The sequence below is a fragment of the Syzygium oleosum genome, unplaced genomic scaffold (genome assembly GCF_021117445.2).
Source record: "Syzygium oleosum isolate NSW1041296 unplaced genomic scaffold, Sole_v2.1 Sole_v2.56, whole genome shotgun sequence".
NCBI classification, from domain to species: domain Eukaryota; kingdom Viridiplantae; phylum Streptophyta; class Magnoliopsida; order Myrtales; family Myrtaceae; genus Syzygium; species Syzygium oleosum.
In genome coordinates, this window is record NW_026607540.1 from 1,193,365 (window position 1) to 1,205,634 (window position 12,270).

The 12,270-nt window shown below is 42.3% G+C and overlaps 1 protein-coding gene across 1 annotated transcript; it reads right to left on the bottom strand.

The window, feature by feature from the left end:
* Positions 1–11,234: 11,234 nt before the first annotated feature.
* Positions 11,235–11,951, bottom strand: LOC130136970 (uncharacterized). The gene has a single exon (XM_056307622.1). It carries the CDS (start codon positions 11,949–11,951, stop codon positions 11,235–11,237), a length of 717 nt encoding a protein of 238 aa, XP_056163597.1.
* Positions 11,952–12,270: the final 319 nt, after the last annotated feature.

Genomic DNA, 12,270 nt, shown 5'->3' on the forward strand with positions numbered 1-12,270 from the left:
TTTGGCTTATCTGTTGAAGTAGTGTCACGTACACATGTTAGCATAGACTGAGATATATTCCTTCTTGAGACTTGAATTACGTGCACTACAAGTCACCTGAATGCTTGTGTGGCGCCCCAGTCACGCCCCTTCCTATGGGTCACTATAACCTTATGCACGTAAAAGAATTCACACGCGGAAGACGCTTCTCAATAAGAACAATATTTATAACATGAATTATAAATAAGGAAAAAATCGACTACTAAAAGAAAAATGACAGCACAGAAACTAAACTTCAAGCTTCTTCTTATTTATAAACATGGGGTGATACGACGGTGAGTTTACATTTTGATGGTTAACTGCAGGGCTACTCCCTACCTGGTCTATCTACATGCACCCCTCACTTGCGTCAACCAAAAAGATCACCCAACCAAACGACTTCATCCAAAATATCAGTCGTACTCCAAAAATGGTACTCTTCTGCCTATCGCTCCCCGTATCACTCCACTCCACTGTCCCCATCGTCAGCTCCATCCCTGTCGAAGTAGGGTAATGGTCCTATCAATCGTCTACCCACTCGAGCAAAAACCGCTACAAACCCCATGAGAATGGGGCTAAGGACCCGATGTCGATAGTCAAAATCGAGATGCATCTTACGAACACCACATGTGGAACATCTGGGTCTTGGAACTCCGTCAGATATGCCGAGAAATCTATAGGGACACCATAGCTAATAGAGGACGAGGTAGGGAGGATCGGCATCTAAACTAGTCTCAAAAAGTATTAACCACTACAAGAGTGAGCAATAGCTCAGTGTTGACACCTGATTTTTGGTCTATTTTTTAAATTTTCTTAAAAATTTCAAAATTAGAATTAGGAACTTTGGCCAAGCCTAGGAATCTATTTCTAAACCAAAAATAATTTTTTTAGAATTTTCTGTATTTTTTCTTAATCTTTTTGGCCAAAATAAGAGAGAAAATCAAGAAAAATAGCAAATGGAGTTAAAAAATTTCATAAAAATAGCCATTAGTTTTATTTTAAATCCAATTTCATCATTTTTAGTCATTTTTAGGCCATAGTTTCTTCACAACAAATGATTCTGGGACCTTGAATTGCATATTGGTTGGTCCAATTTTATAATTTAAGAAAATAATTGAAAAAACCCCCAAAATCAATTAAAAATTAGGGATTTTAACCCCAAATTGGGAATCTTGGTCAATTTGAAATTGTCGAACCAAGAGAGCATCATGGGTAATTCAATTTTGGCATCAATTTTACCCAATCAGGTCATCTGGATACTGAATTGAACAAAAGCCCTATTAACCTAAGTTCTAAATTTGGGAATTTTGGGTTTAATTGTGATAAAAATTAGTGCAAATATCATATTTGGATGTAAAATGTGCCAAGGAATCCAATTTTGGCGTTAAATTTGAAAAATGGGGTCAAAATAAGGGTTAATTTGTAAATTTTGACCAACTCGGGTCTGTTGAGTCGGTCGGATCAACTCGACCCGACCCGGGTTGACCACCTTCCTCACCTGACTCACCTTAGGTCTGGGAAAGGGGAAAATATCTTCCCCGACCCGCCTCTTAACCGCCTTACCTGAACTAATCCGGCAGGTGTTGAACGAGTTGGACAGCTAGATCCAGCTATCCAACCTAATCCGTTCTAACCGACTGGAGAGTCGGTTAGGGGTCAGGAGCTGCCCCGGCGAGGGCCACAAAAAGGCGGGAAAGCCATTCCCCTAGCAGAGAACTTGCTCGACGAAATTCCAAAGAGGAAGAGAGAGAGAGAGTTAGATAGAGAAAGAGAAGGAATGAGAGAGGGAGTGAGTCGAGGCTCCCAAGACCGAGTGATCAAAAAAGCGCCGGCGAATCGGCCTAGACGATGAGTCTCCTCACTTGAGAACCTGTGTCAAACCTAGTCGCCGGCGCCTGAAAATCACATTCGGCTGGTGTGTCCAGGAGCTCCTTGGCGAAGCTGAGGCCATCAGCTTGGAGTTCAAGTGTTGAGGAAGAGCTTTACGGTGACTGATTAACTCGGAGACTCCATTTTCACCTCCATCGAAGCAGGTAAACTTCAATCCTTGTCACGATTTTAACATAATCCCAGATTAGGTATTTGAGCTTCACCGTGTTAGATCCTGCAATATTCCTTGTTATTGATGCTTTAAACATGATTCTAATCACCAACTTGCTTGTTTTTTTTTGCATTTTTAATCGTTGAAATTGCATTAAACCGAGTCGATCACCATTGATAACCCTCGCTAGAACCCCTGAGCTTCGCCGGAGTGCCTCCCGCGGCAAATGGCCGCTCAAGTTAGTAATTTCTAACCCTGCTGAACATTCTGATGATGATTCTGATCAACGTGGACGGCTAGGGCATTTGTTTGATACTTTAAATGTTAGCAAGTCATGCCTAGATCAGTTCTGAGTTAGGACTTTTGGGCTCGGTTTTCATTGGCTGATGAAGGTCCAGCGACGAACTGATTAGGTTAGGCCGTTAGGGTGTAGTAAATAGTTGGTATAGAGCTCAAGATTATTGCCGGAATACCACCGGAAGGGCGCCGGAGTCAGGCTCAAACCGACGGCCTTGAAGATGCTTAAACTAGAATTGTGCCCACCAGCCACTTGACAAAATGCCACAAAGAAGAAAGATTGAAACGGCACCGTTTCAGCGCTGTGCCTACCGGGGTGATGGCCGGCGCCGGTGCCGGCCGATTTGGCTTGGCCAGACCGGTTTGAATCGGTACGGTCCGATTCATTCCCTCGACGGGAAAAAATTAAAAAAATCTAAAAATTCAATAAAAAAAATCCAATAAAAATCAGAAAGTTAGAAAAATTCAAAAAAACATATAAAAAATCAGGAAAAAATAGAAAAATTAAAAATTCGAAAATTTAATTAAAAAATTTAGAAATTTTAAAATTTTCAGAAATTCAGAGAAATCGAAAAATTCAAAGAAAACTCTAAAAAATTGATAAATTTCTGGAAATTTCGTAAAAATAAAAAAATTCAGAAAATCAAATAAAAAATGTGAAAAAATTCAGAAAAATACCAAAAAAAATGGAAAATCCCAAAATACATAAAAAAATTTCAAAATCTCATAAGTTTAAAAAAAAAATCAGAAAATAAAGAAAGACAATTTTCGGGAAAGGAAATCCTCAGAGAAATTTTTTTGTCAAAAAAATTCAAAAACTTCAAAAATTCACAGAATGACCCAAATACCCTATGGCCACCTTTAACAAGTGAAATTGGAATTTTTTGAAGTGTCTAGATGACATTTTTTAAGACCCTTTAGTTTAGGGGTAAAAAGGGTTTTAACCTCTAAAAAAACCTAAAAAGGGTTTAATTCCTAAAAGGGGTCTCAACCCCTAAAAACCCCAAAACAACACAATTCATGGAATAAATAAGCCATTAGGGCTTTATTAGGCATTAATTGTTTGATTTGCCTTCCTGTTAGAAACAATTTAGGGATTGATAGACTTTATTGCAATTGATTGTGCAATTAATGATTGATTGATTGTTTCTTTGATTAGAACAATTAGAATTAGTGGGTAAACCTTGGAAACTCGTGTGACACGTTAGAACATATCGTATCGTTTTAGGTACCGAAAGGGCATTAGTAATCTCAACTTAGGATTATTAATGTAACCAAGTCCCCTTACTCAGAATCTCTGGTTCGCAGAATCGTGGTATTTCTTTTGTACCTCGATTAGGTTCCTAGTCAACCTACCAATAATTACTAGTGGCGACTCCAAATTAAAATTTAGACTAAATAGAAAGATAAAAAACTATAACCCGCTGTCACGTAGGTATGGTTTGGGAGAGGTCCTCATTTATCTAGTAATGGGATGTCTATGAGACGTTTGGGCAAAATATCCGTTTCGGACCTTAGGAGCTCATTCGGGAACAGTTTTCTCATTCATGACAAATGAAAGTACCTTCTTAGCGTGCGAGAGCGCGGTGCAACAGGCTGGGCAACTCCACTAGGGAATATTAGATTTTCTAGTGGACTTAGGCCTGGATTAGAATGCTATGCATGTGTTTTGTGCTCGCACGACGATTCAAGGTACGTCCTACTAATAAATGTGTTAAATGGTTTTGTAAGTGGGAGATATAAGGGGTGTTGTTTTTGTTGACCTTTGTTTTGCACGTTGGTGTTGGGATTGAATGTGAAATGATTACTTTAGAAGTGCTGTTTGGTTATAAATTGCTACACATGCATTTTAATAGCCTTAGCACAACACCGTTCGCATACACCACCGTGGCCCAACCCCGACTACATTTAGGACTACCCATAGGAGGTATGCATTTAGGCGAAACTTTCAGGAACACGTGATCACCCACTTTGAACTCTAAGGGTCTTCGACGTCTGTCGGCATAACTTTTCTATCAACTTTGGGCGGGCTTCACAGTTTCCGTCGTGACTTGTACTAATTCTGGTCCTCTCAACTTCCTCTCTCCTACTTCGTCCCAACAAACTAGGGTCTTACAGTGTCACGCCCCGTACCCTACGAAGCATGAACATCCGCGTATAGGTCGAAATGTGGTGCGATGCTCCCAGGTTACGACACCGACCCGAAAGCCCAAATCAGAGAAAACACGTCACATGCGGAAACGACGTATATATAATATATATATACACCCAGACAATATAAAAGCAACCATGAATAGCGAGAGTCACAATTTTACATACGATTAAAACTATATATACATTCATTACATCACTTATATACAACATCCATTATTATTACAAGCACACCGAACCAGTAATTATTAACTTCCAAAATACAAAAAGGATCAGCATTGTCCAACAGTGGGGCCCTCTCAATTTATTGTCTCGCTCCCAGAACTAGTCCCTACGCCCTCTCGGAGACGTCCACACTGACTCACTATCCTCGGCATCACCACATGAATCCTCCTCAATTGTCTATTCACCCGACGGCTCCGAGTCTGCCTCAATATGATCATGGCTCAAGCGGGGGCTCTGAAATGTCGGTTTTACCACAACCGTGAGAAATCTCAGCAAGTACAAACCACTAATCCTAAACTAGGCTAATGTGCACCTCCAGAAGGGTAAATAAAACACACAAATAATGAACCAGCACATCAACATAATTTCACCCGGGCTTACAGCCCAATACATTGTCTCATAGCCCTGCAGGTTAGGCATTTGACATTAACGCAAATCACGTGCAGTTATACCGACCCGAAGGCCACGACCCGAAGGTCACAGTTTGTCCCGACCCGAAGGCCACAGTTTCTCTCGACCCGAAGGCCCGACCCGAAGGCCACAGTTTCTCCCGACCCGAAGGCCACAGTTTCTCCCGACCCGAAGGCCCGACCCGAAGGCCACAGCTTCTCCCGACCCGAAGGCCCGACCCTTCGGGAAGGCTCGACCCGAAGGCCACAGCTTCTCCCGACCCGAAGGCTACAGTTTCTCCCGACCCGAAGGCCCGACCCGAAGGCTACAGTTTCTCCCGACCCGAAGGCCCGACCCGAAGGCCACAGTTTCTCCCGACCCGAAGGCCCGACCCGAAGGCCACAGTTTCTCCCGACCCGAAGAGATTATAACAACCCATAGGCCCGACCCGAAGGCCACAATTGATAAATCGACCCGTAGGCCCGACCCGAAGGTCACAAGAGATTATAACGACCCGTAGGCCCGACCCGAAGGCCACAATTGATAAATCGACCCGTAGGCCCGACCCGAAGGCCACGATTAAATAAATCTCAGGTATGCACATTGTTGCACTCAATTCCAATCAATCACAACATGACATACAAATCGTATACTCGGAAATTCATGCCAATACCCAAGCCAACATGCCGAACACACTTATTTACCAAGCCAATGAATTTAACACACCCTCGGCACCATCAATTTATCACTCCTCTAGTTCAATAAGTTCAACACTCATTTCCGCGCATTCTTTCCAAAGTAACTCAATGCACTAAAGGCCCGCCTTGGGCAAATCAATCTCGATAGTCGTTCACACTATTTCGGGGTCATTCAATAGGAATTTATACAAGTCCTAATCAACCCCTAAAAATGGCCAAACTCAAGCCAATAGTCAATGAACCAACTAAGTCCCAATTTAAGCCATATAGTGCAATTCGGTTCTGGTGAACAGTACCAGAACAGAATATCCATTAGGCACTAAACCACACTTAAACAATCTCATTAGGGCCCAATCATATACCCTAATCATCCAACCACCAAATACACCTAATTAAGCCTCAATTAAGCCTAATTAGTCCCCAAAATGTCCAATTCAAAGTCCTTAGCAATTGAACCCAATTAGTGAAACACTTAGGCAAATTACACAATTTCGGTACTGTATGAACAGTACCAGGGCAGGACACATTTTGCCCACTAAACCACAATTAAACACCCTCATTAGGCTCTAGTCTCAAACCCTAATCACCCAACAACCAAATACACTTAATTAAGCTTCAAATAAGCCTAATTAGCCCCTAAAATGTCCAATTCCAAGTCATTAGCACTTGAACTTAATTAGTACAAAACTTAGACAAAAATGCACAATTTCGGTACTCAATGAACAGTACCAGAACAGGGGGCTGTTTAGGCCTTAATCCACCATTAAACTATCTCATTAGGTCCTAATGACCTATACAAAACACCCCACACACAATTAAGCCTAATTAAACCCCAATTAGGCCTAATTAACCCTTAAAAATGCACAATTAAACTAATTAGGGGTTTGTACTCGCCTAAAATCGACTCGAGGCGACGGGAGCGGGCGGTCGATTACCGACACGCGGTGAGAATCGACAGCGGCGCTCCGGGGGCAAGCCGGCGGTCACGGCGGCGCCGGTGTGGCTCACGGTCACCTCGGCCAAAACAGGGGAGGCTGCTGGGCTTGAGAGCTAAGGACAGTAGAGAGAGAGAGAGACGGTGAGGGCAAGTGGTCGACGAGGGCGGCGTACGGGCGGAGGACGGCGGCGCGGCGCCGGCGGGGTGATGACCGGCGGTGGCCCTCACGGTTCCGCCTGGAACAGCAGCAGGTGTGGACGGCGATTAAGGGGGGTGAGGGAGGTCGATGGAGGCTGGGGTGACTTCCAGTGGCGGCGTGTGGTGACTGGCGGCCAGCAGCTCCGACGGCGTGGCTGTTTCCGGCGTGAACAGTGCCGGTTGTGCAGCACGGCAGAGGAACGGCGAGGAGGGGAGGACGACCGTGAAGGCTGGTCTGGGAGAGAGAACGTGAGCTGAGGGAGACTGAGGAGAGAGAAGAAGCAGGTCAAATGTGGTCAAACTTGGGTGAGTGGAATCCATTTGTCAAAAATCCAAGGATTTGGACAATTTGCCCTTTAATCCAATAGCCTAGGCTCATTCTCCTCCAATAATGCAAGGGTATAATGGTCAAATACCCCTAACCAAGGCTGACCAGGTCTGGTTTGGGCTTCTTAACCTTAGTTAGTCCCCAAAATTTATCCAAAATTCGGAATAAATTAAAATGGCCTAGGGGCATTTTCGTAATTCTCCGATCCCGGACTGAAATTCCAATCTTTGTCCATACCGGTCCTATATATTCACGGTAGACATAATATGGTGTCGGATCCTTAAAATTCATCCTTTAAGCCCTCGAAAATCAGTCCAAAAGTTTGGAGAGGCAAAACCGTAAATTCTCATTTTTCTCCCACCAAACGACGTCGGATTAATTCCGATCCTTCACGGAACTTTCTCGCCATAAAATACTGGTTCCAAAAACCCAACTCGCGTCCCGAACCAGTCATCACAGCCCCGTGAACAATAATTCACAGCTTGTGAACAGTGATTCGCAGCATATGAACAGTAATTCGCAGCCCCTATTAATCCGAATTTCCAATAAATATTATCCAATTTAATTCCTAAGGCCCACCATAAAATTTTCACTCCCCATTCACGTAATTCCGAACCTAATTCCATACTGATTTTCCCAAAATCGCCCGTCGATATCCGAAGTCCAAAATTGTGTTTAGAGCGCGACTTACTAAAATCAAACGAGCATTAACATATACTTCATTGGTCCCGGTAACGGGTCAAAATTCAGGATGTTACATACAGGCTCTCCCATACAAAGCTTCAAATGGAGCCATCTGAATACTTTTCTAAAAGCTATTCTTGTATGCAAACTCCACTAAAGGTAGCTTCTCGTCCCAGTTGCCTTTGAAGTCAATAACGCAAGCCCGTAACATATGCTCCAATATTTGTATCACCCGTTCTGACTGTCCATTCGTCTGAGTATGAAACGCAGTACTATATTGAAGCTTAGTCCCCAGAGCCACCTGGAGACTTTTCTAGAAGTTTGAGGTGAATCTTGGATCTCGATTTGACGTGATAGTCATAGGTAATCCATGCAATCACACTATTTGCTTAACATATAAATCAGCATACTTCTCAAGTGAATAGTCTATTTGTACTGCTAGAAAATGAGCAGACTTAATCAAATGATCTATAATCACCTAGATGGAATCGTGACCACTTGATGTCCTTGGTAAACCTTGCACGAAATCCATTGTTATATGCTTCCATTTACATTCGGGAATTTCTAAAGGTTTCAGCAATTCAACTGGTTTACGATGCTTTGCCTTGACTTGTTGACACGTCAAACACCTAGCAACATGTTTGGCTATATCCAACTTCATTCCATTCCACCAATAATGTTGATAAAGATTATGGTACATCTTCGTATTCCAAGGGTGAATACTATAATTACTCCGATGGGCCTCCGTCAAAATTTCCTGCTTTAATTCCTCATTGTTAGGCACGCATATGCGTCCATAGAATTTCACGACTCCTTCATCCGTTACGTGAAATTCTGACTTTTTTCCTTTCGCGATTTCTTCCCAGACCTTTGAGATTCCGAGGTTCGTTTGCCGTAGTGCTTTAATTCTTTGTATAATTATTGGTTCAATTCTCAGAGTAGCCAATACACTAGAAAGATCATCAATTTCAAGTTTGAAGTCAGATTATGAAGTCTTCTCAAGTAAACACCATTCTTTGACCATTAGACTAGCTAAAGTCAAAGTAGACTTCCCACTAAGAGCATCTGCCACTTTATTGGCTTTCCCTAGATGGTATAAGATTTCACAATCGTAATCCTTTAATAACTCCATCCACCTTCTCTATCTCATGTTTAACTCCTTCTGAGAAAACAAACACTTCAGACTCTTATGATCTGTATAAGTTTCAAACTTTCCTCCATATAGATAATGTCTCTAAATCTTCAGTGCAAAAGCAATTGCCACCAATTCTAAGTTATGTGTCGGATAATTCAACTCATACAGTTTTAGTTGTCTTGATAGATAAGCGATGACCTTCCCGTGTTGCAGCAAAATGCACCCAAGGCCCTTGTGGGATGCGTCGCTATACACAACAAATTCTTCCGATCCATATGGTATTGTTAGAATTGGGGCGGTAGTCAATTTTCTCTTAAGCTCTTGAAAACTTCGTTCACACTCGTCGCTCCATTCAAATCTCATGTCCTTCCTCGTCAATTGAGTCAATGGACCAGCCAGACGTGAAAATCCTTCTACGAATCTCCGATAGTAACCGGCAAGTCCTAAGAAACTTCGAATCTCTGTTACTGTCATGGGTCTAGGCCAATTGACTATTGCTTCAACTTTAGCTGGGTCGACTCTTATACCTTCTCTAGTTATTATGTGACCCAGAAATGCTACTTGATCTAACTAGAACTCACACTTACTAAACTTCGCATACAACTTATGCTCTCTCAGAGTCTGAAGTGTAACCCTTAGGTGTTATTCATGCTATTCTGGTCCTTTCGAGTGTATTATAATATCATCAATGAAAACTATCACGAACTGATCCAAATAGGGTTTAAACACTCTATTCATTAAATCCATGAATACAGCTGGTGCGTTAGTCAATCCGAATGGCATGACCAAGAACTCGTAATGTCCATATCGCGTCCTGAACGCCGTCTTAGGAATGTCTTCCTTCTTAATCCTGAGCTGATGATAACATGATCTTAAGTTAATCTTTGAAAATACGAAGGTCCCCTGTAATTGGTCAAATAGGTTAGCAATCCTAGGCAAAGGATACTTGTTCTTGATCGTGATCTAATTCAGTTGCCTATAGTCGATGCAAAGACGCATCGATCCATCCTTCTTCTTTACAAATAAAACAGGTGTGCCCCATGGTGATGCACTTTGCCGAATAAATCATCTATCAAGCAATTCTTGTAATTGTACTTTTAACTCCTTCAGCTCTTTGAACGCCATCCTATAAGGGGCTTTCGAAATGGGCTCTGCTCCTAGGGCCAATTCTATAACAAATTCAACTTCTCGTTCCGGTGGTATTCCTGGCAACTCTTCAGGAAATACATCCGAAAATTCTTGGACCACAGGAATTTCCTCAAGTTGTAACTCCTTCTTAATTTGATCCTTAACCATTGCTAAGTATCCTCGACAACAATTATTGAGGAGTTGGTGTGCCTCGAGTGTTGAGATAAGTGGCATAGAAGAATTCATTCCATTCCCGACAAATTCAAAACAAGGATGATATGGTGGGTTAAATTGAAGCACCTTCTCATAACAATCTACATTGGCCCATTGCTTACTAAGCTTATCCATCCCTACGATAACATAAAAGTCGTACATAACTAAAACTACCAGATCTATCCTCTGATCCACTCCATCTGTAGAGATCTTACAATCCCTACATGTCAATGTTGATAATATCATATCCTTTAGAGGTGTAGAGACACTCAAAGGCACTTCAAGCAATTCAGACTTCAATCCAACTAATCGCATAAATCTTGCAGACACAAAGGAATGTGTAGCACCCGTATCAAATAATGCGTATGCCTGTTGATCACGCAAGGAAAGCTTACTTGAAATAACGGTCTTGGAAGCTTCCGCTTCCTCCTGAGTGATCGCATACACTTTTCCTTGCATCAGGGGCCTTTGCAAAATTCTTGGTGGTGGTACTCCGCCCTCAGTTGGTTGTTGTAGTTGCTGCGCTGGCGGTGCGCTAGGTTGTGGTCCCCTTTGAGGGCAATCTTTAACAACATGACCGGGTTGTCCACACCCAAAACACCACTTTAGCATCGGATACGGTGCATTCCCGTGTTGTCTCCCACACTGGTGGTAGTTTCCATTTAGAAATGTCCTTCGCTCCATCGACTGATTATTCCACGATCTCATGTTATTGCATCTCTTATCGGGAACAAAAGAAGATTTTCCAAACTGGGGGGCCTTTTTCCTAATCTCACGTTATCGCATGTGGCTTAATGACTTGCCTTACCCTGTCCCTTGGCCTCTAGTTCTCTTTTCATGAACTCTTGTTCGATAAGTTGGGCATGCCTGTAAAGTACATTATAGTCTCTTATGTAAAAGGGTACTAACTGCCTCCTGATATCAGTCTTTAGCCCATTCAAAAATCTCGCGGCTTTATCCTCCCTATTTTCCACCATGTGAGGCGTAAACCTAGAGAGTTCAGAAAACTTAGTCTCGTACTGATCCACCATCATATTATTCTGACATAGCTGTATGAACTTTGCTATTTTCTGATCTTTAGCACATTCAGAAAAATACTTCTCATAAAATGCCTCCATAAAATTCTCCCAAGTTATTTCCGTACCTACAGGAAACATTGTTTCTTTCGATGCTCTCCACCAGTGGTCCGCATTTCCTTCCGATTGATACTCAGCCAAGAGTATCTTATCAGCATCGGTGCAAGTCAATAGGTTGAATATTTTCTCCAAACTATGTATCCACCTTTCGGCCTCGTTGGGGTCTCCCACTCCAGCAAACTTACTTGGTTTCAATTTCAGAAATTGTTTAATGAGTCCTTGTATGCGACGATCACCATTTCCTGCAGCTGCTTGTTGTTGGACTTGTTGCTTAAACAATGCCCCTACATTGGACAAAGCCTCGAGGATTCCATCCACTCGAGGATCCCTTCCAAGTGCAGAACCAAAAGATGATGCACCATTCCTCCTCATCTTGTTTTACTAGTTTTCTGCACATTGATCAACAATTACTTCAGATGATCAATCGTCACATTATCTAATAAGTAACAAACGTTACTGACATCACATAAGTAACCATAATAACTTGTATCTCCCTAACGCAAAACTAACAAACACATCCTAGTCTGCTCATCGCTAATGCACCTTATTACTTCCATATAACCAACCTTATCTCTCCAATGTAAGCTTCACCTTATCACTCCAATGTAAACCTATGCTCTGATACCATACAAAGAGGTTGTGGCATCCCAGTCACGGCCCTTCCTATGAGTCACTATAACCTTTTGCGCGT

Excerpts from the sequence above, each read along its gene's own strand:
- LOC130136970 (XM_056307622.1), bottom strand. The coding sequence starts at position 11,951 with ATGAGGAGGAATGGTGCATCATCTTTTGGTTCTGCACTTGGAAGGGAT.